Below are 26,072 nucleotides of genomic sequence, written 5' to 3' on the forward strand. Positions count from 1 at the left end.
AAGGGACGTTATGGTTCCAAGTAAAACCGAAAACCCCCTGAAATTCGCCAGTTATGGTAAGCTAAGCAACCATAACTCGCGCCACCACTGTGCATTGCTAAGACTAACACCCAGGACATCAAAGATGACATCACAAATGTCATTGATGACATCACTAATGACATCACATGTGCATTTACTTTTCATGAAAACTTTGTAGAAGGTATTCGCATTATAATGTTGACCAAAAAGTGGCAAGAAATATTGGAATAAATATCAAGTGCTAATTAGTACATGCATTAAACTATGCATTGATATAAATAGCATTCTATTACGAAGTTCCATCCAGTATACTAAGCTACTCATGCAGAAACATAGGCATTGTGTGCAGCATACATGATGGAGGTGCAATATGCATAAGCTTGCCATGTTGAACAGTGAAATGATAACTGCTTTCTTATTAGACTTTTGGCTACTGTGAAACAGGTGATAAGTAGGTAATAAAAACCACTCACTACATAATTGCATTATTATAGACAAAACACAAAGAGACAACACCACATACAAATATGAGTATATACAAGGACTTTCAAGTAAGGAAAAAAATAGCAGTAGTAGCAGAAAGTGTACATATTCTAACGGATTACGTTTATGCAGAGAAATGATTGCTCTATTTCAAAGGTGCCACTTACCCTATACATATGTATCACATGATTTGACTGGGAAATACTGTAAGAACATACTTGAAGGATAAGTCTACAAATAGAGTACCTTTTCAAATTTTAATTCCTGGCTGTTACTGAAGGAAACCATGTGGCCAAGATATCGCAATAAAAGAAAAAAAAGGGTGAGCCAGACACGTGATGTCATCAATGACATTTGTGATGTCATCTTTGATGTCCTGTGTGTTAGTCTTAGCAATGCACAGTGGTGGCGCGAGTTATGGTTGCTTAGTTTACCATAACTGGCGAATTTCAGGGGTTTTTCGTTTTTTCCTTGGAACCATAACGTCCCTTTAACAAAGTTTTTTTTACTGAATATATATTTTAATGGACCTCTTGGGCTGTGGTCAGCGCCATGTGGCTTTGTTTCTGGAGTTGCTGGCTTTTTGTTGTTCAGGCCTCTTAAAAACAAAAAAAAACAGGGAAGTTCCACAAGTGTAACACATTGAGCAGTGACTCTAAATAAGAAAGAATAGGAATAAAATAGTTTTTCTGGAATTCTATGCAATAATTGCTAGAATAATTAAAGGTTTTTTTAGGCACACTTCAGGGGGTGAGTCCCTGATTTAGTTTGTTTTTAAATACCTCAAATTCACAATGCAGACAAAAACTATATGTATTTTGCTTTTCACAAGTTGCAGTTATAGCATGTTTTTTTCTGTCATCTCCGTTAGGATCATCACAAGACCTTGGTTACTTGACAAAATCCAGGTGCCTAAAAGCTTGTGCACAGTGTAGAAATGTTTGACCATAGCACAACAAGTGGCCCTTGATTTCATTGCGCCACAATGAATGCCTTGTTGCAATGTGTCTATCTTTCCTATCTGCATGGCATGCTGTTCAGGAGGTTTGCATGTATGAGGTAGCGAGTGCACAGAGTACAGGGTGTCGTGTGAGGGCGCTGCTTTCCCTGTGCTACTGTAAATTGTTTAATACACAGTTATGAAACCTCACAAAGATATGCATTTTGCCAACCTCTGAAGCCTGAAAAGTAGATCCACGCACGCTTGGATTTGGCCAACTTTGCTCCAGACCTGCAGATGAACTGGCCTGCTGTTAAATCAGTTATCAGTTTAATGGTATCCACTACAGAGTGTAATTTGCTTTCTGGCTTATAGAACATTCATACATGTAATTGCTGATTTGACTATAGCTGGTAAGATAGCTATTGCTAGTAAGATAGCTCAGTGGGTTGAGCGCTAGTTGCTGCAATGTGTGTGTGATCTGTAGGTTCGAATCCCGGCAAGGTCAACTCAGCCTTTCATCCTTCTGAGGTCTATAAATGAGCATCAACACAGGTTGGGTGATATTGTATGTATTTTTGTTCTATATAAAGCCCTTAAGCTAAGTACTTTATAATAAAACAGCTTTTATTATTTGGCCTTGGATGTCTGCTTGCATTTACTGTAATTTGGTAATATGGGCCTATACACACTGATATTAATGATACATATGGTGATTAATTCTTGTATGAAGTTTATATCACTTTACAGTGATATCATAAGAACAATGCTATGTGATGCGACTTCCTGTTTTGCCAGGGGGTGAAAGCTTGGGTTCGACAGTGTCCTGTGATGTCACATTGGGGTGGGGTCAAATGACATCACTTCCTGTGAGGCCATCAGAGGTCATGTAATGTCACTTCCGCTATCGCTGGCATTTTGATGAAATGATGTCACTGAATGGCTGCCTCACTTTCCACAGTTACAGTCCCGTTATTTGATCAACACTCGCAGCACCATTTCCCTCTAACAGTTTCTTACCAACCTGAGCAGCACCACTGGTCTAATAGACAGTTCTCAAGACACACCACCCATAGCCTAGTCGATGCCATTTTAAAGGTGCACCTCGAAAGTGCCTGGCTGCACTCAATTAAAGCATGATCTTAGTTTTTTTCCTGTTGTACAAAACAATAAAGAGACTACAGCTTTCATAAGTGAACGGTTTGATTTCACATGCCCTTTGGTTACGCGATGTGCATTAGGATTTAATTCAGAACGTTGCTATCACTGGCCTGGATCAAGAGTGAGTTCTAAACACGCATAGGCCTGGCAATCTATATTTATTTTATTGTTAATTTATAAAGCGCCTAATACCAGCAAGTGGTTTCTAGAAGTATCGGAAGTTGAACCTGTGCCGCATTGTCTTGCTTCCAAGGCCAACGCGTTGCCACTGAGCTATCCCTTCCTTCCTACAGCGTTGAATAAACAGATGACAACGTATTCTTTATTTTTTTGTTTTTGGTTTTTTCTTGTTATCTTCATTTGTAATTTTTGTTATTCTTAATTTTTGTAACATTTTTAAATTTTTTTGTTAATTTTTGGTAATTTGTAAAAACATTTAAAATAGTAATTTATTTATTTTCTATTTTGTCTTTTTACATTTTTTTTTTTTTTTTTTTTAGAGGACAACTTTTTGACAAAGAGGATCCTCAAGTAAACACAAACGCAGTAAGCGATTGTGTCAGTGCCAGAGCAGAGCGTTTTCCTTCTCCAACACGTTGAGAATGCCACCAGTGCCCGCGTGAGACCCTAGGAATGTATCTAAACGGATGTTATTGATGACTCTTCATCGTCCCGAAGTCGATTGACTAGTATTAGATTTGGTAAAGCCAGCACCAATTATTACAGGATTTAAAAAAGGAGTGAATGCTAGCATACAGTATTTTTTTAAAAATCAATCTTTTTATTTTAATGTTGTTTACTTAATTGAATTGGAGTATATTATTGGGTGACGTCCTTTAATCAATAATCATTTTCTAATGCGTTGCAGTATCTGTGTCACGTGTAATAATGGAAGATTTATAAAGATTATCTCCTTTCTTAAGGGCTAATTGGTTAAAATGCAGAATAACGATTTACTGTACTAAAAATACATTTAAAAAAGATTGGTAATCAGTATTTGCTCAGGATACAGATTGGTGGGCCTGCCGGTTACAGACTTTTCGATGGCATGTTGGAACCAGGAACGGCAGAGCTTGTGGCATCTCAGGTTTCTAGGTAGGGGCATCATCGCTACGCAATCTATCCCATACGGTTGGTCTCGTCTCGGGAGGATAGCTCAGGGGCAACATGCTCACCTTGGAAGCAAGATGACTCAGAGCACCACAGGTTCGATTCCCGTGTCCGCGCTTAGAAACCCCTGTGCATTATAAATAACATATCATTCATTGACTTTAAAGAAGAAACCATCTTCTCTTACCTGAATCCGCCACTTCCCCCACCGGCACCTGCTTCTTCCAGGCCATGTGACCGAGCACAGAGAAAATGGCAAAGCCAGCAAAGAAGCTGGTGCAACAGTTGCCGATGGCAATAACCAGGGTGTCCCTGTGGGCCAAAGCAAAATAACAGGTCAGGCAAGTAAATGTCAACAACCCAACATAGGCATCAATGTTTTTTCTTCAACTGTTTTAGCCTGAAGGGTCGAGCCCTTCCAAAAGGGGCAGCAACCACTTTAGGAAATAGGAGTGGGGTGTTTCCTTAACTGAACCGTCAGAGATCATGCCTTTAAATCGGTAATTGAGGAGCTTGGTGCAGAGTGTTTGCCCCACAAGCCTACTGGCTTAAGGTCAGACCACTCAGGATGTTAAAGGCTCGCTTCAGAGAGTTCTGCAACCTGCAGCCACATGTGCAATCGCATCTGGGCCAGCTAAGCCCTTTAACCTCTGGCGGCCAATACATGGAGGGCCGCTGAATTGCGCAATCACACTGACTAGGGTTACAGTACTGGCAAGCAAGAGGAACATGAAGGCACAAGATCAATCTGATCCATCTTAAGTAGGTGCAGGAATGTGATAACTGCAGTCAGGGCTCCCCGTCTTCAGAGGATGGCTCAGGGGCAACGGGCTTGCCATGGAAGGAAGATGATGCAGAGCAACACCGGTTCGATCCCTGGGTCCGCACTCAGAAAGCAAATAACTAATTACAATTACCTCTCTATCAAGGGCATTTTTTATTTGGACGAAAATCATAACAAATGATTAAACCAACATATTGAAATGCAAGTGCTTTACACCAAACGAAGTTGAATAAGTACACTCAACAAACATGGACATACATCACATGAATAAAGCAACTGTTTGACAAAGTGGTTTATGACGCCACATCATTTAGCAATCAAACGCTTATCCCAAAGCCTAAGGGATGTGTGCGTGAGGAGGATGGACAAAGTTTCCTATACCTTAGAGGAAGGACCCTTGGTATAAGCAGATGTCAAGGAGGACAATGAAAGTGGGTTGGGGCCCTTCGGATGAGGATACTTGGGTTAGGGTGACAGTAAGGGTCCCAGCATGCAGTGCCTCAGACTGGGCCACTCCACCAATTAAAAACAAAGTCCACCGTCTTTCCTCGCGAGAAGTATGGAACCACCAGCCTACACTAATGTTCTTGTGGTCTTCATGCACGGATGGTGGCGGCCTTACCCAGGACCCTCCAAATCCACAGCTTAGTAATCCGGCATTCACTGCTTACTTACTGCGTCGGGGTGCGTCGGGGTCATGGGTATGCTCAATGCAAGCCACCCACCGCAGGACGCAGTTTACAGAGGTGTATTTGGGGCGCACCAACCAGATTTTCCAATACATTTTGATTCCCCAACTCAACTCATTTGAAGGCAAATTCAAAACGTTGCAAATGAGAATCTCAGTTCAAAATGGACCAGAAGATGAACCTGGGGGAGGGAGGGGACATCTGAGAAATGAGGGGAGACTTCACCACACAATTAAGGTCTGAGGGGAACACGGATTGCTCCCCGATATGCAGAATTAGCTGCTTAGCAGAGACTGGTGTTAAGCGATGTCTTGTGGAATAATAGAGAATAAGTAGGAACCATCTTGTGAAACCCCTGCAACCCCCGGTCTGCTTGGTCGCAGTAATGGTAGTCGGTATTTTGTGCACCCCCAAAGTCGCAGTGACTAAAGGGGTGCAGTCGTAGAGGCAACATTTCGGCACGATTCCGTTACAACCATTCATGTAGCCCTGAAAAACAATCTAGGGTTAGAAGACAGTAAGAGGGCACCCATTTTCCAGGAGTTGCCCATCACGGGAGGCCCGTCTCAGAGATGAGGACCCACTGTTTACCAAACAAGGGCATGTCAAGTGACTGCACCTTTCACTGCCTAGACCTAGAGTGAATGGGGAGTGGGGGGGGAGCAGATCCATCCACCTACTCACAGTGTCCCCCCTCAGAATGCCGTAGTGTGGTTTCCATCAGGCATGCGAGAGGTTTGGTTGGCGATGGGAAAGCCGAGCGCCAAACAGTCTACAGCGCAAGGATTTACTGGGATAGCGAATGGCCCGTGTTTGGCTGAACAAATGAATCCAAACAAAAAAACGCGATGTGTGAACTCCCTTCGGTTGATATGTGAAACCTTGAGAGGCGACACAAGAGCAGCATTAGAGGCACTTTGCATTGCCGCAGCAAGTGCACGAGGGCAGCAATATTTTGCAAAGCATTTTTGCACCAGGGCAATGTTTGTCCTAGGTCTTTGCTCTATTGTGATAATGCTTTGAAAGAATAGTTTTTTTTTTGCACAAGTGCAATTTTTGCTCTTTGTGCTGGTTGCAACGCAAGGTTTCTTAACATGGCCCATAACGAGCAAACTCGCCCGATGATGTGCGTTTCATATAGTATGAAACGTTTGGGATCCGCCCAACAATGTATTTCTTGTTCAATGGCAGACACGGTTATACATTCCTAGGAGAAGGTGTTAGACATGTGTCACATACACAATCTTCATCCCGGGCTGTGACGGAGAGGGCCATGCAATGTAGGATTGAGCCGCATCAAGTTACGGGAGTTTCCCCGTTTGAGGCATTGAGAAGGAGGGTGCGCAATTCGAGACTCAAGCCAGGTTGGATGGGGAAGTTTGGTGGAGATCTCAATGTTGTGCCTCAGGAGGTTCTAGGGGAGAGAGAGTGAGGCATGATCAAGTGGAATCAAAAAAAGGAGGTATGATAAGACAAGGTGTGTGAAAGAACGGTTGATGCGAGAGGGTGTAGAGGTGAAAGTAAAGTGTGGATGGAGAGTACAGACAGGATGTATGAAGTATGTAGTATGTAGGACCATTACGCATGGTGAAGGATCTAGGGAACACAGAGCTGCTAAGCAATGGAAAGAAAGAGTGGCGATGTGTGGGGTGTAGGCACAGGCTAGAGGAGCCATTTTATTTTTAAGTTGTCCTCACAGAAGGGAAGGAGGTGTGTTATATGCACATACTTCATTTATAGAGATCAAGTTAATGTTCAGTTTGCACACAACCCAACCCAACCCCGGAGACAAAGTCAGTGTGCATGCTTAAAGCCACACTGTTGTCAGACTGGAGATGGAGTGGCTGGCGTGAACCATTCCATTCCAGAACCAAGATGGGTTTGGAAAGTTGACATATGAAAAGTAACTGTTTGTTAAGAAGCAGAAGGTTGGGGCTGCTTCAACCTTTGTACTTGATTGTTATAAGGATATAATAAATACATATACAAAAATACCTCTCTGATGCTGGACTTGACATCGTAGGGACGAACGTTACAAGCCAGGAGACGGCAGCACTGAGAGGAATATCCGTCGGTCTGTTTTCCCAGGCCAGAATACGCCGGCATGTTTTGAAGGAATTGGGTTCAAGAGCAGTCTGAGAAGTGTGGGACATTTTGATCACCTTGCATCAGAGAGCGCAACAATGCAACGCAGTTTTGCTGATTCTATGTTCCCCCCCCTGGATGCTCGGGTATAACATTTAAGAAGGGACATCATGAGAGGTGGACACTGAGCTACGTCGGTAGCCTAAACCGCGCAGAAAGAAACGTCTGAACATTTGGATTTCATGATTGGAGCATTTAGGATCCATTGCACAGTTCGTGGTTTCCTCCATGAATACAGCCTGGAGAATATTTGGTCCGAAGACATCTTCCATCTGATTATGTTGCAAGGGCGAGGAGACAGTTACGCTCCTCCCATGTCCTGAAGAAGGTCAGAGTAGTTGCTAGGCTAATCGAAAAAGCTGTTTATACCGACCAAAACATATGTAGACTTTTGTTAATAAGCCTTTTGTGCGATTTAACAGATATGCACACCATAAGTTATGACTGGGTGTGAAGATTTCAAATACCATTCGTGTTTTTTTAAGAGGATCTCATAAGAGATTACCCATTTGTATTTCTCTGTTGACATTGGATGTGTGCGAGCGAGAATGTGTATATATGGTGGAATGAAACGGATGTCAAATTTGAGAGATTTATTGTGATGTATATGGTAAACAGTGTTTTAGGTTTTCTAATAAATTCATTTTGTTCATGAAAAGTATATGGTAGTATTATCCTTCCAACCTCATTGCCAAGGTCCATTTTCTTGTTTAATATTGCAAGTTATAATTCTACAGTTTAAAAAGGCAAAGGCAAGGTTCTCCAGTTAGAACTATGGATGTAAACAGGCATTGGACCAGCATACCACGACGATATTTTCTGTAGAGTGGAATCCATGGTAAAGCTTTTTTCTCTCGGTAGGATAGCTCAGGGGTAACGCACTCACCTTGAAAGCAAGAAGATGCGTTGCAACACAGGTTCGATCCCCGGGTCCGCAATTAGAAACCTCTGGGTGTTAAGCGTGTCATAAATAACCAATTATATTCTATATTGTTGAATATGAGCCCAGCACTTGCATGTTATCCATTAGGGAAGGTAGGAGTCACCTTCCCCCAAAATCTCCTATTTCCCCCGCGTACCTAATGACGTTGTTATTAAATTTGTTGTAGGATGCCATAGAGAGCAGACCACCAAAGCCAATCCCCAGAGAGTAGAAGATCTGTGATGCTGCGTCGTTCCACACCTGTGAATGAGAAAGATGGCAGCATTAAAATCATTCACCTCTATAAAGAACATGTTCTTTACAAGTTGTAAATCAACAGACAAGGTATTGGTTCAACCACTGCGCATAGACCATTGATCAATCCTCTCCTTAATATACAATGTTATCAATAGGTATCAGTTTTCTTTCCACTTTTTCGCAAATGAGAATTTAACAAATTCTTCATGTTCAAATTTAATTTCAATTGGTGATTAATATGCTCCTGCCAACATGTGTTTCGCCTTACAGAACACAGGTCTTCTTCAGGGCCAATGTATCACCTTACTCCTGTTTAAATATTCTAACTAAATGATTGAACGATGTCCAGCAGCTTACATATAACCTTGCTGTCTGGACTAAGATCTAATCACCTTTGTTTACTCAGAAAAACAATTATTTCTCCGTGGATTGGAGTTGCGCTTCTTAACCTTTACAATGTTTCCAATAGCGTGTTAATGCTGCCTGCAGTGGTCTAGTCCGCTTCTTTACAAATTGGGCTGCAATAGCAGATAAGCCAGGGCCCGGCCCCAGGGCCAAAAGAGGATATCTGTAAATTTCCCAGATATGATTGCTCCAAGCTAAAACTCCTTAATAACGTATGTCCTTAACTGGGGAGAACTGAATTTGGAGAACACAGCTAAGGTTCTTTGGTAGCTTCTGTTCACAGGACATTGAAGAATCTCAAGTCATTGCCTTTCAAGCGCACATGTGGAAGACCTTGAACATTTTACTGGACTACAATGTCAAAAGTGGTCAACAAAAGTTACATGTATTGGTAGGTTCTCATGGGGCTCCTCGTGAAATTATTCACCTCCACTGAATAGCTGTGACCATGGATGGGAATTCTTTGAAAAAAATACACATCTCAGCTTTTTTGCATATACTGCAAGGCGGCAGATGGACATGTAACGCTGCAAAAAGAAATGAACTGTCACTTCAATACAACCATCGGAGCTTCTAAAATATCCCATCATGCAGTGCAGGGTCTGCTTAGTTTTCTATGATAAAGAGTAACTATTCTATCATCTCATTTTCCCAGTTCATCTTTTCCCAGAGAACTCAGGACAGAGGGATGGGTTGCTCATGAAGATACCCATGTTGGGGACCTAGCATTATAAGTAACCTTGCCCTCTCCATCACAAGAACGCCATGGATAAGCTCACCGAAGACCAGATGGCAGGGAAATCAGCACTAAAACTGTGATGAATCCTACGGATTCCTCACTAAACCCCTGCCTAAAGTCTCCTCCCTGGTGGCCAGGGAAAGGCAGCCGCTTCCTGATCCGGACCTTCAAGGGCACGGGGGTGTCCTGCGGGAGGATCACCTGGGAGGAGACAAGGCCCACGGAAGTGAGGAGATCCAGGGAGGTGAGACACAGTATTTCTCCTTGAAAGTAAAAAACCTTTTAAAAGGTACCACAACACGTAATGGGCTGTGGTTATTGTGATGTATTGGAACCACCTATTAATCCTGTAAATGTGGATAAAGACAGTGTGACCTCTTTACATTTCCCCACAAAAGTAAAACCGTTTGAGACTTTTAAAATCCAAAATACCCCTTGCTCCCAAGGGTATAGTGAAAGGAAAACTATAAATATTGGTTAAACCAACAGCCAACCTCTTTTCATGTACATTTTGATTCTTCCTCTTTAAATGCATGTAAGAAAAATAACTATGCATTGAGAAATGAGAAGTTGACAAGACAACCTAATTTTGTTGTTTGGGACTACACCTCCCATAATCCCACGAGTACTGGGACGAGGAAGAGGCCTGAAGAGCAATGTTGCAGTGTAGATCAGCCTATTAAGCTTAATTGCCCAACACCTGAGAGAAGTTGGGAGGCTTAAAAGGCCCCCTCAGGTGCAGGCCAGTAAAAGGAGATGGAGCTGTGGCTGGAGTGTGCAGTAGTAGCTGGAAGAAAGCACAGTGTTGGCAATCCAGACAGAAGTGCGAGAACCGAAGGGGCGTCAAGACTTTGATGAAGCAGATTTCAACTGCCTGTCCTGGGAGAGTTTGTTTTCCCAAACTCTGAATTGCAGAGGTTGCACAGCAGAAGGCATGAAGAAAGACTGCTGTTCTCCATGTGAACCTATTTGCAGAAATTGCGCAGCAGGAAGCGTGCAGGCGACCGTGACCAGAAGGTGTGTGAAGCCGTGGGTGTCAGGAACGAGAAGGGCTCTCAAATCATCTGGCTGGACCGGAGACACCCTCAACAAGGAAGGCTGTGGGTTCATATAGAACCCAGAAGTCACAGAAGTCCTGCGACACATGAAGAAAAGGAATATAGAAGCCGCTGAGTCTTACCGAGCAATCTCGTTCCTTGCGAGAACACTGCCGGCAACAGTATCCTTAAAACAATCACTTCCATGTTAGAAAAGCGATGTGTAGTTACAGTTGATTGCCAAACAATGGGGCACTTGAAATGTAGCAATCACGTACAAGTGAATGTCATTTCTTTCGCTTGCGTAAGAAACAAACACAGTGAACCTTTCTTATTGAACTTTAATTTTGGCAATAACTATATGAAGTAGTCGCGTGTGCCCAATAGAGATTCTCACAGGAAGAGTGACCTCTGAACCTTTAAAAACTCAACAACTTTAACAATCAAAGTTAAGCATTTGAACATTATTCTTACAATTTGGAGAGAGTAAGCACTGCCCAAGCCAAGAGTGAACAACAGGTCTCCCAAATTAGGAGTGAAACCAGCTTTTCTGAAAGCCACGAAACGGTGCAAGTATTGTCATATGCCTAACAGAACATCACCATTGCCCAAGCCAAGAGTGTGCAAGCATTAACTGAAGCCAAGAGAGAGTGGCAACAAGGCTGAATAAATTATCATGGCTGGCAGAATGCAAAGAGGCAAAGGCAAGGTTAGGGAAGGGGACGCTTGCTGCCTGTGATTATTCTTTAAAAGCTGACGCAACCTACATTACCAAGGTCCATAGGAGAAAGAAAGAAGTATACCCTTAAAGGCAATTTTGAATTGTTGTTTTTGTAGACAGACAAGATTGGCAAATAGGCTGCCCTTCTGGAAAGTGAATATTCAGAGGAAGAGTGCTGTGCATACTTGAAGGTGTTGAAGTGCATTAAAGTGAATCTTGTCTTGCATATAAAGTTGTTCAAAGTCACAAAGAAGCAGACTGTTGAAGCTGTGGTATTACTTTGATTGTCAGTAGATTTTGAACCTTCATGTGCACAGTTGAAGGTGGAACACTACGGGGCAAGCAAGTAGACCCACATGGTGAAATCTTGCAGGAATTAACTTAAAGAAAGAGTGGTTCAGGTGGAAGTAAAAGTGCTGTGAAGTCATCCTGACAAATATAGAAGCTGTGTTTATTAACTTTACTAGAAGCTGTGTTTCATTTACCTTACCAGAAGAGGTGTCTATTTTGAATATAAAAAAGGAACTGCGTTTCTTTTTGGACATGTATAAGTTGTGGCAGAACATTTTGGCTGGAAATAACACTGATGCTATTTAATGAAGTGGAAAGTAATTATTTCAGCAAGAAGAGAAGAGAAGCTTTTCTGTTTGAACTTTGGTTAACAAAACTATGTTTTGACACATTGAAGGAACCAAGACCTGAATTGACGCAGTTTCAAACCCTGATTTCCTTGGTTTTTTTGTTGAACATTGGAATTAAATTCACCTTGAAACCTGTGGAAGAGGAGTTCACGCAGGTTGCGAGGAAAGACTGAATATCATTGTTGATGTTACTGTGAATTACCATAGATTATTTGTGTATTTTATGTTTTAGTGGGAGGGCCAGATATCCTGTTAGAGTTTTCCTTTAGTTTTGATAGGCGGGGAAATACTCGTCGGAGTAGGGATAGTGAGGTGTTTGATGAAACTTCTACTTTAATAAAATGGCAAATTTTGAGAAATCACCTAAAAAGTTGTCCGTCTCACATTACTGAGCCCTCACATAAACAAATCAGAAATTAATCTGAGCATTCCCACCCCAATTGAATTGACTGCATATGGAGGTCTGGCCTACTTATGCACACTAGTCTTGTGAAAAGATGTTACACAATTCTAAAAAGGGATGCAGTCCCTATATACCGCAGTACTCTGGAAATCAGTGGCAATGATGAAGAAAATGACAATGAAGCCCTCAGTAATTCCCTACCGAATCCTACATTCTACTCTTGAAAAGCCCTACGAAGTTCTGCTGAAAGAATGGACAGGAAAAAGGTCTGATCGCTTGGCGCATGCTGGAACTAACAGAGAATCTCCGGAGTAACCTTTTCACTGTAAAGAAGAACCTCACACATTGTGATTGGATTGACACTAGTGTCAATACTAGATTTAATATGACCTCCAGTCTAGATCTTGGTGGTGAAGCTCGTGGAATAAATCATACCCCGAAATATCTAGAAAAATGTCCATCTGGGTATCACCGGGATCAGTTCCTGCGGCTACTTTTAAGCCTGCTTCCAACCAAGGAGATGATGTTCATGAAACATGACGAGAACACCGTAAACGATCATTGCAGGTTTTGTAACATCTCAGCTGAATCCATAAAACATCTGGTCATTGAATGTCTGCCTTCAAACATTCAAAGAAGTGTCTTTGTGGGGAAGTTTGCTCCCTTGAATGAAAATATGGAAGATTGATGGCATGCATTTGTCTGGCAAGAACTTTATAATGATTTGTGCAGTGATCGATTACCTCGATAAGGTAATAACGAAATGGCATGGGGAACACGCTCTATTTAAACAAATGATAACATTGCACACTTAAACATTGCACTGGAGACCGCTTGGAACAATGGAGCCCTTTTTTTCCTGGAACGTTCATAACTCCATTGAGTACCGAAATGCCACGTGACCTTTAATATGTCACTCACTTACATGGCGAGTTTTCATTGAAGGTTTGGTTCCAAAAGAATACATTTATGTCAAAAGAAGGTGATAATCCCCAGAAAGACAACACAGAGGGCCTCATTACAAGTCCGGCGGTAACCTTGCTGGTAAAACCGGCAGGTTGCCGCCGGACTTGCAATATTTACCGGCACCTGACTTTCCGGAAACACCAAAGGATTACGATCCCGGTGTTCCTGGAAGTCAGCCGCCGTTAAATGGTAAATCCCCATTCCCATAGGACTCAATGGGAATGTGGATGACAGTAGTACCGGCACCGTTAATAAAAGTGCTGGTGCTACCGTGAAAGTCTGCAGGGGGGGTGCCGTTCTGCCCGCCAGGGCATCAAGCCCCCAAACTTGCACTGTGCCGGTCGGTAACAACGGTGCCGGTATGCCTACCGGCACTGCTATTACCGGGCCAGCAGGGTCGTAATGACCTCAGACTCTCTGAATCAGCACTTGAGGACGTTAACTGGTATACCTGAACCCTTTAGAATTGGGCATCGAAGGATGTGTGCCAGGGTACACCAAAAGGATAAAGTCTTGGCACAGGCAAATTAAATCCAAATCCTCAGGAGGTTTTCCTGGCATCAAGGGTATACACACACCTGTGCACTCTGGAGCCTCTTCCAGTCCGCAGTGAGATAGAATCGCACACCATCAATGGACCCTTCTAGCGTGGCACCTCGGATGATGAGAACAAGGATGACAAAGTAGGGAAAGGTTGCAGTGAAATACACAATCTGTGGGACAAGAAGACAGACACACATTACTAGAAGAAAGACCAAATCAGCTACATTATACAGACAGCCATAGAAGTAAAAATATATACGATCATCCTTTTAATGGTATGGCAGCCAATGCTGTCCATCCCAGCATCTGCCTGGCAGAATAGTTATTTGGCGATGATGTGAATCAAAAGCACAAAACTCACCGGCTCCTGCCTGTGGGACATGCCATGCTCGCTACCACACCTAGAACGTTTAACCCATTAGGCAGAAAATACCTTGGGAAAAGACAAGGAAGGGCATGGCATGGACCTCGTGTACAGGAGGGCAACCAGGTGGTGGTGGTGGTGTGGCTTTAATTCTAGCATAGCACACCGATGCTACCCCTAGTTCGGACATACACCCCAATCTCCTTCAGAGCTCGTAGGTTCCTCGTGGCCATACATCAGAAGGCCCTCCAGTTCCATTTTTGAAATTATGGAACTTGTAGTTTTCCATTTTTTTTCAATGGTAAAGAAAAAACTACAAGTCCCATAATCCAAAGAGAAAAAAAAAAAACAGGACTGGATGGCCTCACGCATGGCCGTGGGAAACTTCAGGGCGCTGCCCCTGCCCCCATGTCAGTCTGCCTTCCCTCCTGGCTGCAATTAATACCCAACTATTCTGAGGACGCTGTGCTCGCTTCATCTTGCGATTGGATCTCTCAGACTCTTTCAGCAACATTGGAATGGCATTGGTTTTGTTCTTCGTGTTAAACCAATTCCAACACAGTGGAGAAGGCCAGTGCATTACGTCTTCCAATACTATTTTGGGTACCCCATGGGTTGATGCCTGTGGTTATGATCAACAGCTGTTACGCACAGTAGCAAATAAGAACAGTTGAATCAGCTACTGTGGATAATGTTCAAGTAGTTGTTTAACTTGAATATGTGTGGTATTTTCACCACTTTTATATATTGTGTATTTTTTATGTGATTTAATGCAGTTTTATGTGAATGTCTTTTGATGAATTAAATATGATATTTTAAATATTGAATACATGTCATTTATGATATTCAACATAGCCTTTATTTGGTGAGTGGACTATGTTAACTGGTTTCAGATTGTTGTGGATAACGTATTGTATTGTACATGTCTCTTCTTTCTTGATTAAATAAATATATATGATCAATTCAAAACATTCCAGCCATCACACTTTGTTTTGCTTTAGTCACCCCGAGTGGGAAGGGTATGCCCAGACGTGAGTCCCGTGCTTGCTGGGCCTAGAGACCCAAGCCACTCCTCACTGATGAGGTCCAACACAGCTGAAACATGTCTGGGGATGCTTGTGGTCTCATGCAGAAGGGATGTTACATAGCTCTTTGGACTGGACTGACCCTCTTCGGGTGGGACCAAGCCCGATTTGCATATGATCTTTCCCCGTTCTGTAATGGCTTGGCAGGATAAAGGACAATGGTTTGGATGGATGCCCAGAGCTGCGCCAGAGGTTATGATTAAGTCATAACCTTCCAGCGATCACCTTTTTATTTGCTGCAGCTCATGTTTAACCATTACACAGTGTCGCTGCAGGATAAAATTTCTTACCTGGATGTACATGTTCACCAATGTGCTAATGGTACTCAGCTGTAATTGTGGGGCTCAGGACACAAAACACCATACACTGTTCCTTCAAAAGATTGAGCCATAATTGAGCAGGCATCCTGTTAAAATCTAACCACCATCAAAGCACAAGGCTGTTCACAAGCCAACGCGAACACAGCGTCCTGTTTAGTTATTGGTTTAGGGAGCTGTGCACTGATGGGGTTTGCCCTAGTAAGAGCATTTGCGTTTAATCTCAGATTACTACTGGATTCTTGGTTTTGTACGGTTCATATGAAAAACATAGTAATATGGCATTCATTTCCATCTCCCCTTCACTTTCTTCTGCTGATTTACAAAGAGTAGTTGAAGCCCTTGATATTGCTCAAATAACCTTTAGGAATTCTGTTCTGGCTAAACTTCCTAGTTCAATTTTAAGTCTGCAATTTTTAAGAACAAGAGATTTGGCAAGAGCACCATAGTGGCCAGACCTCTACTAGCTCCCCTTGGCTGTCCTTATGGCAATTAAACTTTCCCATCATTCCTTCAACACTGTACACCAGATTTCTCAATAATTATCTGCAACACAGCCAAATTACATGTGCTACACAAGGGTTGACAAACAGACCTCATAGCTTGAGACCACCAGGCTCTAAAAATGTTTTCTGTAAAAACAATATTCCGTACAAAGCCATTTTGTCCTGGAGAGAGCGTGTAATTGTGAGCGTATATTGCTTTAAGAAATGACTTCAACTACAAGGAGACGCGGAGCGCCAGTGCGCGGATTCCGGTGGAGAGTCCAGTCACTCTGCAGTCAGTTGATAGTATGACGGACCGGGCTGGTGGACTCCAGGCCCCCTGGTGTGCGGCACTTTGTTCAGGCGGGCCTGGTGAAACTGGGCTTGGATTACTGTCTGATGGAGCCGTACCGCGGTCAGAGCTTGCAGAGCGGCAGAGGGGGGGGGGGAATTGTGGTAGATGCAGCGGATCCTCAACGTCAGCCATGGACCATTCAGCGATGAACAGAAAGGGGAGCAGAGGTAAGCCCTTCTCGCACTGCTCCTCAACTTATCTTGACTTTACTGAAAAAATGGTCCTCCTTCCGCAACGTGAACCCAGCAAACGTTATTGTAAGCTCCGATGGGGCTGCCAACGGTGCCCCAGACTCTGTGAAGGCCAACACTAACAGTTTTAAGGACCCAACCTCGCTGGAATGGTAGAGTGGGTTGTCTCTCCGTGTGTTAGGAGGGCTGATAGTCAATCCAATGCTAAAAGTGCCACGTCCAAACACTTTACCTTTAAATCTTGGACTCTGCTATGTTGAGCCATATGGAACAGCAATAAATATAAGTGGAAATACAACTGCAAACAACAAAGCAAATTTAAGCGGAGGCCTAACATTGAATTTAGATTTACCGGTTGGGCGGAGCACCTCCCCTGCTGTTGGTTACATAGAGGGATACCCTAGCCTGGACTTGAGTGCTGGCGTGGATGTGGTTTATGGAGCATCTGGAACCATTGCGGAAGGATCGTTAGCGGATCACCGGGGGAGCTGTCCCATGGTGGGTAGTGCAGAGCAGTCCATCTATTTAGTGAGGCTTGCACCCAACCCTGCCTTGGGTGTGAGGGGTGTGTGCAGGGGGCCAGCCCTAAACCTGGACTTCAACCAGTGTCCATTGATAATGGGTTAGTGCTTGCAGGGGGCTGGGCGGTCAAGGATGGGGGTTTGAGCCAGTGGGAGAGATGGTGGCTGCATATCGGTCCCTGTGACAATCATAACTGCAAAGGTGCGGATCCATGAAAACCGCCAAAGGACACCCGACCCGATTATCTTCCGTTTATAAGTGCGACTCTGGATCGAACGACATAATAGAGAGGTTGATACAAAATAATTTCGCCATCAATGGACGGTCACCATCAGCACCAGCGAAAAGCTTTGAAGTGGACACCTCCCAAACCCAACATGAGCTGAGTAAACCCAACACCCTGGAGCCAACGGGGGGAATTTTCAAACTTACCAACAAAATCTGCTGGGGTGGAGGGTGTAAACCCCAATCAGATTCCAACTAAAATGGTAGTGGGTGTGGGGGGTTAACCACTCTAGTGGATTGATAAAATCTTTTTTCTTTAAAAAGTCTTGTGCCCAGCAGGAGTGGCTTTCTACCCCCGGAGATGTCACCGACGCGGAAATACTGGAGGGGGCGTCCGAGTGTGCGGCACTGGCCCCAGTTGCATCTTTAACACTGTCTTGTCCTCAAAATAAGCCATGTATAGAGGGCCACCTCCTGTATTCTCAGCAAACCCTACAATTGACACAACTAAGAACTTTGCTAAAAAAGCTTTGGGCCCCCCCTTAGGACAACAAGCTAGTACACTGGACCAAATTGCATTTGTGGAGGTTGAGGCCGTTGATAAGGAAATAGAACGCTCATTGAGGCGTGACATTGCCAGAATTGAGAAGTTGATAGAACTGGTGGATGTAGGTAGGCCATTGGCTTTGGCAACCCGGCAAGCCAAACTAAGTGCCTTGATGGGAGGTCTGGTCCTGAACACTCCACGGAAAGAACTCATATTGAGGCAGCGCTGGAATTATTTGACAAAATTCCAGGAGACTTGGGGGAAATACATAATCCCTACTAGGGAAATGGATAACATGGGGATAGTGGGGGACAACCTTGTGTTTGCTTCAGCAAATTATTCCCCTTCAGCGGAATCTTCGGAATCCTCTTATTCAATCCAGGAGATGACAAGGAAAACCGGTTATAAGAATACTCACCACATGGATAAAGGCTCCCATTATGCCTGACCTCTGCAGCGGCATGTCAACATAGACTAGAACATTGGCTCCATTTTTAAAACTTTATGAATCAATTAATGACAACATCAAGGACCAGGCTACATTGCTTGCCATGCTGCATAGTAAGGTTCTCTTTATGGAGAGGTACATTACAGCTCACAAGGAAAATGGCCGTATGGCTGTAAAATGAATTGTTGGAAGTATTTGAAGGTGGGACAGGCCTCTCTTCTCGGGGCCATGCAGGGGCCGCCGCTCCTGGAAGGGTTGGGCTGAACATCCCTCATTGTGCTAGTAACTCCACTTTGCCTAACAAAGTAGTGGATCATGAACTCTCTAAACCCGACGGCCTGGTCTGTGATGCCACTGAAGGTTTTTGCACAAGTATTGGTGTGCAGAGGGACGAGGACCAACCTTTGGTGGGGCCCGCGCAGGTGGACGTGACTTATCAACACTCGTACATAATGCAACCATTCTCGAGATTGAGGCAGAAGAGGTGGAGGTGTCCCAGGAAGTCTCAAGAGCCTGCCCGATATTTGGCAGAAGACATAAGAAAGATGGGGAGGGTTAGACAAACTCAGAAATAAAAAAATAAAGATACCATTCCATCGGTTACAACAAATGACTCAAGACGATTATTCAGAAACCTTTCTAATCCATCTGTAAAACAGGGCTATGTAGGGAAAAGACACATAAATAATGGGGCTTGAGGGGCCTCCATAAAAGGAGCCCAAGACTTCAGACTTCGAGTTGATGGAGGCTGAACCAGCTGGGGAAGCCGCTTCCCAGAATTTTAAATTATTGGTCGGTTTATTCAACTGGATCGGAGGTGGTGGCTGAAAGCAATAACCAAAGGAATGGGGCGGATTCTGTGTCCCCGGAGTTGCGTTTGTTGCCCGACTCCACCGAAATCATGGAAGTAAGTTTTCAAACCCTCGCCGAAAAATGCGTGCCAGTCAACGTAAGATTCCGGGCAACTCAAAATCTTGATGCAGCCAATGCTGCTCTTGCACCTGGAAGTGGGCTCCCTTTGGTTCTCGGTCCCTTGAGAGCCTTAACAGGAAATGGAAGTAATGAAGTCACATTCTTGGGTGAGGCAGATGGTACCTCTAACAAAAGTTGTAAACCCCAAGGAGGACTGTAGAGGAAATGTCATTTGAAGAAAAGAAGCAGATATGGAAGGAGGGTCAGAAACAGAGGCCTGGCACTGATAAGCGGGTCAAAGAGGGACAGTGCCACAAAACCCAAAAGATGAGTTTTGCTGTTTGCGTTTGGAAAGACTGATGGGATAAAAGTTTGTTTATGAACAAAAGAAACGTCCTGGCACTAACTGCATCCCAAACATCCATCAAATTAATTCAGAAGACTTGCAAGTGGTAGAATGTATTGATGAGGTTCGTATGTATGCCGTCTTCTTGCACATTCCGTCATCTGTAGTGAAGCATTCTTTGCTCAGCGCAAGCTGGAGCTTTCCTCTTTTGGACTATAACAGAAATGTGTTCTGGAACCCAGGAGGCCTTGAGTGATCTCTTTTTAGTGCCAAAACAGTTTACTGGCACAGAGGCCTCAACAGAGGATGTTCGGACCACAGTTATCAGAGGTGGAGGAGCCAGGCTTTGGGGGAAGGGTCACCTTAAGGGGCCGTTTCCCATAGATGATCCTCCTATCGACCAGAAACCGGTCTTGAGAATGACAGTTACGACTAATGGTGGCCCCAGATCTATAAGAATGATGGCAATACCCAAGATGATCTTTTCGGATGCCCCTTCAAAAGCACAATGGTTTTGGCCTCCCGGGGTGCAACTGAGAACAGATATTCAATAGATGGCCGAGAAGGGTCACCCCAGGCTCTTGTCTATGGCATCTTGAAACACTAGGGGGTTTTCCCCCCCATTTGTTTTAAAAGGGTGCTGTTAATCTGGGCGATTTTGACCTTATTTGCCTCTAACAGACCTGGCTTCATAGTAAGCCAAACTTATATGGCTTTACCATTATATTAAATCCTGCATCACATGCACGAAAAGGGAGACCGTTTTCAGGCTTACTATTTGCAGTGAGAAATGGAATTGGGCTAGAATTAAAAAGTGTTGATAACCCTAATCCATGAATGCAGAAGGTGACCTTATACTTAAACTATGGCCTCCGGCCTACGAGGGAGGCAAGGACATTGTTGTCTGTAATAAACCTTTATTGGAACCGACTGAAATGGCTGCTGAGGAGTTCATTCAGACGGGCCTCTAACCTCACCAAAGTATACGTTGATGAGGGGATGGCGGGGGGGCCCAGGCATAATCTCTGGGGACTTGAACACTTGCCCGAATGGTTTGGGGTTCATTAATCGTGTGGATAGAGTAAATCTGTCCCACTCTGAAAAAAGGGGGTTGGCATGATCTAGGCTAATGGACACAAGGGACTTTCATCTCCTCAATGGTTGTTTTGCAGGGGGGGGCGTACCCTGTGTAAGCCTTCATGGTCTAGAGGTACACAAGTGGCCATAATTCATTATGTATTTGTTTACCATGACTTGTTCCAAAGGGTGGAAGATTTTGAGGTGGTGAGGTCTTCAGCTAGTGACCACAACTTATTGAGACTGCAGTGGTGGAAGGAGGTAAAGAGAGTAGAGGAACGGATGATCTTGACTGTGGAAGCAGCGAATGGAGGGTGGAGACTAAGAATGCCCAGAAAGAACGCCAATATTCAACAGGAGTAAACCTGGATAGTGCAGTTCTTTCTCAGTCCCAGTTGGACTACTCCCCGATCCTGCAGTCCTTTATGGCCAAAAAGCATGGCCGTTTGACTACCTCGATGAAACAGTCATGTATATGAAAAAACGGTGTTGGGGTTGGGGGGGGAGAAGGACGCTGAAAATGGCCGTTTGTAGGGCCAAATTGTTGGGTCCAGAGCAATCAGCACCTGCAATCAGTAAGTTGAAAAACGCCTACAAATACTGGCTTCGGGGGCACAAATCCTCAATGTTTCAACAAATCCGGATGATATGTTGAGGGCCATTAGCTAGAAAATCACAGGGGAAATCTGGGGGTTAATTAATTCCACCCATATGACTCAGGATGCCCTTCTTGGGAGCAACATTTCAAAAATCTGTATTCTGCTCATACTGTTTCGGAACAAGCTGTTGGCACTAGAAATGTATGTGCATCGATGGTTCTGCAAACCACTGATATAGTAGAACTAATCAAAAGGGCAAATACTTCCCGTGCCCCTAGCGCCGATGGGCTCACAACCGTAATGTTTAAGCATGTTGTGGGCCGCCTTCCTACGGGTAGTGTTTGGGTGGATCGAGCATCAAGCCATTCCTGATTCATGGACGTGGGCCATTATTGTCCCGATATTTAAGAGGGGCAATAGGGACGATACTAACAACTATCGCCCTATTGCCCTTCTGGATTTCATGGGAAAGATTTATGGCACTTGACTACTGAAGAGACTGAATGAATGGGCGGAAAGAGCTGCGCATTCAGACCCATTCCAGGCTGTCTTTGTTAAAGGCCTGGGAACCAGCCCCAATATTGCCCAGATTATTGTTCTTAAGGGCAGGGCATTGGAAGGAAAGGGAAAAACATACGTGGCCTTTTTTGACATAGTTCAGGCTTTCGATAGTGTGAGTAGGCCTAGGTTATGAGACATAATTTGAGAAATGGGGTTTGTAAATAACTCATGGTGGCAACAGTAAAGACAGACACAAGTGATCACAGTTCAATGGTGCTTATTAAACTTTAAATGGAGGGTGGAAAACCGCCTAAACTAAAACTAAATCTAAGATGGGAGAACATTTCGACCATCAAATGAAAAAGAAGGCAGTCTTTGTAGCATTGTGTCAAAATAAAAAGGCCTATACTGAAAAAAAAAGAAAAAAGAAATATTGACAATTCCTTACAGATAATTACAGAACGAGTGTGGGATAGGTTTGAATAAAGAAAGAAGTGCTCACAAATAAGTCCGGATGTGATTGCCAGGGTTCTCCATTCTCCACGTTTTGAGCATGGGACAAGGCGGATCTCCCGAGCACAGCACACACTCGAGCTTTCCCAGCACAAGCCGACAGCTCTCCACCAGCTATCAGGTTCTTAGATGTTTAAGTCTGTTAACAAAAGTCTCTTGCCTTCGAGGGCCGGATTTTTTCAACAAACAAACACAAAGTTCTGTTCCACGTATACTTTGGGTGATGACTTCGCCCTTGGGTCCCCCACTTCCGGGCTCAGACCCCTCACAAGTCTCATTCAACAATTCAACTAAACAGCTCCTTTCTCAATGAACTTTGGGGTGATGACTTTCCACCCCTGGATCTCTGTCAGCCAGGCTCAGACCCCAAATGACAAGAGGGACAAAATACTTTTCCTTGTTTTGCAATACTTCTTGCTTTCACTAATCATAATGTCTTTTTAAACTGCTCCTCCGGGTTCATCCCCGTTTGTCAGCCTCCCTCTGTCAGGTTCACTCTGGCCGACTTATCTACAACAGTTCACTGTGGGCATTCCTTGATAGGGTTCACTCCTGTCAACCCACCGTTCACAGGGACCTTAGGCCTCGCCCCTTTCCATATGCATGTCCTCTGCCGGGTTGACTCTTGACAACCTTTATAACGCACTCTTCATGCGCTCACTTCACCAAGCGGGATTCAGTTCCTTTCACTTCACAATTATCTGTTGGTCAAAGACTTACGACAGTACAGAGGATTTTGCCTTTGTTGGAAAGTGCAAGGTCGAAGCCGTCTTTGTCCTCCTCTTGAACTGCAATGCAGAGGTAGCTTTCACGCTGTGCGGTCTGCATTGCTCGTCTTGTGCTCTCGTGCTCCAACTTTTATCCTTGTGGGGAAGGGAAAGGGCCATCCGGTGTTTGTGATTCTGGTCAATTGCCTGAATTTGTCTGACCCTTGTATCGTGACATGTCAGGTAAACAGTTTAAGCATCAGTCCGTCGTCTTCCCCGGGGTATGAAAGTGTTTCTGTCAAAAGAGGGGAGGTTTCTCATAAGAAATTATATTCCTCGTCCCAGGTGAGTAGGCAAATTCAGAAAGGTGAGACTGGTAGTGTTGGTGAAACAAACGGGAATGAATGAGTGTTATCATGAAATAAACAAAGAGGATTGTGTGAACGGTAGTGTTTTATCTGACCGGGTCGGAAGTGTGGGAAATAATCCGAGGGATGGGGAAAAATAATGACTGGGAGTATTCGGATAGGCAGAAGAAAACCAAGGATTCTGGGAATTGTGGTTTTTGAGGGTGATGGGGTTTGGGCTATTGGTTGGTTTACCAGAGGTGTAGGGGTGGTTGGATTTTGTGAAGGGAGTTTGTTCGGGTGGAAGGGAGGTAGATGTGGAATACCCAAAGAAAATCTCAGGGACTTCGTCCTCCTCTCCGTCTACCGCGATGGAGTATCGCGTCTCACCAGGGCATTTGTCCAAGCATAACCCCAAGCTCTCCCACCCAGGTGATCCTCTCTTGCTCGTCCACCCCAAGGGTTGGGATCTGATGGCGCCAACCCTCTCCTTGCCACCTGACTAGGGGATTCCGAGGCTTACTCTGGAAAATACCCTCAGGTTTCTCACAGGTTGTCCCGGGGAACTTTTGGAACAACTACAAGCACTACACACAGGAACTAGCCTGAGAGTAGCGGTCCAAACCTTGAATAAACTCATGTTCTTCATATAGGATTCTATGTATTTATGGAAATGTCAACTCTTTGAGATGATTATTAACATTTGTCCACTAAGTGAGAGACGGGAGCGCATGTTCTCTACCCACCTCCCCTTATTCTATCTGTTTGAACTTTGCCAGCTCTTGGTGGATGAGCTGGTGGGTGTTTGAGTTCACACTGCCCGTCAGATTCAATATATTGGTTGACTCAATATATTACTTACTTCTCAGATATAGTCAAGGAGCGGTCAATAGCGCACAGCATTCTCTCTTTCGAATCCACCAGATTTTCTATTTTCCTAGCATGAGAGTGAGGCTAAATAGAGCAGGCCTGATATCTGAAGAAATCTTGACCATTAGAGGCCTTAAGCCGGGTTGCCCTTTGGCTCCCCACCCTCTTGAACCTCTATATCGTGGACATAGGGCTGGAAATCTTGTTTACTCCAAGGCTGGATGGAACTCCAATGTGTCACTTACTCTATGCAGACGATCTGGTTCTGATGGACCAGACGGCCATTGGTTTCCAACGTCAGCTGACTAAACTGGAATAGTATGTCAAGGATAATGAGTAGGCTGTTAATATAACCAAAACAAAAGGTATTGACCTTGGAGAAAGTGCAATTGATGGCTAGAGTGCGGTGTCAGCGCCTGGGTTCGACACGGGTTGAAGTTGAATTGTTCCAATACCTGGGCATTTGCATTAATTCAAGTGGGATTAAGGCCAAAAACCGAAGAGTTAATAAAGATCAGGGCTAGAATGTTGGCTGCTCAAGCGAGGGTTCTTCATAAGTGATTTTGCTGTTTTCCGATTATACCGCTGGTTGAATTTTATAAATTAAAAGGTAACAGCGGTCTTGTCTTAGAGTTCAGAATCACTCTTTTGTATCCGCCAATCAAATTAGCACATAGCCGAGGGCCTCTTTTGAAAGAGTGTTGGGCCCGCAGAGATCAACCCCTATCAAGGTGATTAGATGGGAATTGAGGTTCATCTCCTTAAAGGGAGTGGCTGAGTGGAGGTCTTGGTCTCTGTTCAGGCAGTGCATATTGGAGACACCTGCCTCAATTTCCCGGTTATTAAAAGGTGAAATGTCACTGGGCAGTGATAAAGCACTCTCGAAATGGAAACTTTATGCTGGGAAATTACTGGCAAAAGCCTCTGCCAGTGTGGAAGACTCAAGATTAAACCCAACTAAAGTAACAAAGAATCTGTAGAGAGCAGATTTGATAGAGACTTTGGAAGAGGCGAATTATTTTAAACTTTTTTACAACTTAAAATATGAAGCAAGGGCAGCTGATACTCTTCCTAAGCATCTCATCAAATTTCCAAATAGGTATTACAGAGCCCATTTCATGAGGCTAAGGTTTAGTTCATTCCTCTCTGGGGAGGCCCTGGCTGTGAGGCTTGGTAAAGGACTGGGAAACGCACAATGTCGCTTCTGTACCCAAATTGAATCTGTGCAAACCATTAGCCATCCACTAATATTTTGCACATATTTACAGAGCAAAGAACCAGGTTCTTTGCAAGTTTCTTGAGTAGAGTAAGGATTCTGACTCTGGCCAAGTGGTGGACACTTTTATTGAGTGGGGAATGATTTTTATTGATCTTTTGAGCAGTGTCCTTCTTAAACAGTATACTCAAGAAACCCTGAGGACTCTTTCTGATTAGGAAGGTCTTAACAGGTTTATGCATTAGTTTACATGTAATTAATTGGGGGAATTGTTTTTTTGATACATTTTTTATATGCAAATGAAGTTTAAGGATTTATGATGTTGAGCATTCTCTGGTCAGAGACCCGGTTTAATTTCGAGCAAGCGCTATTGATAGAACTCGGACTGCGATTTCTGATTTTTCAGAAACCTTTGCAACATACACTTTTTCAAGAGGACACACCAGGAGAGTGGGTTTACTATAGCTGAAAACCTGG

General features: G+C 43.9%; 1 protein-coding gene across 1 annotated transcript in view; it reads right to left on the reverse strand.

Moving 5' to 3' along the window:
* LOC138528581 (sodium-dependent proline transporter-like) overlaps positions 1-26,072 on the reverse strand; it is a 285,454-nt gene that overhangs the window by 44,592 nt on the left and 214,790 nt on the right. The window contains exons 7-9 of the mRNA XM_069640352.1: positions 14,004-14,138; positions 8,413-8,516; positions 3,903-4,027 (exon numbers count right to left, since the gene is read on the reverse strand). Of these exons, the coding sequence (XP_069496453.1) occupies positions 3,903-4,027; positions 8,413-8,516; positions 14,004-14,138 (364 nt within the window). The remainder of the gene's footprint in view (positions 1-3,902; positions 4,028-8,412; positions 8,517-14,003; positions 14,139-26,072) is intronic.

Source organism: Ambystoma mexicanum, chromosome 7q (genome assembly GCF_040938575.1).
Source record: "Ambystoma mexicanum isolate Mex_15411 chromosome 7q, UKY_AmexF1_1, whole genome shotgun sequence".
Taxonomy (NCBI): Eukaryota; Metazoa; Chordata; class Amphibia; order Caudata; family Ambystomatidae; genus Ambystoma; species Ambystoma mexicanum.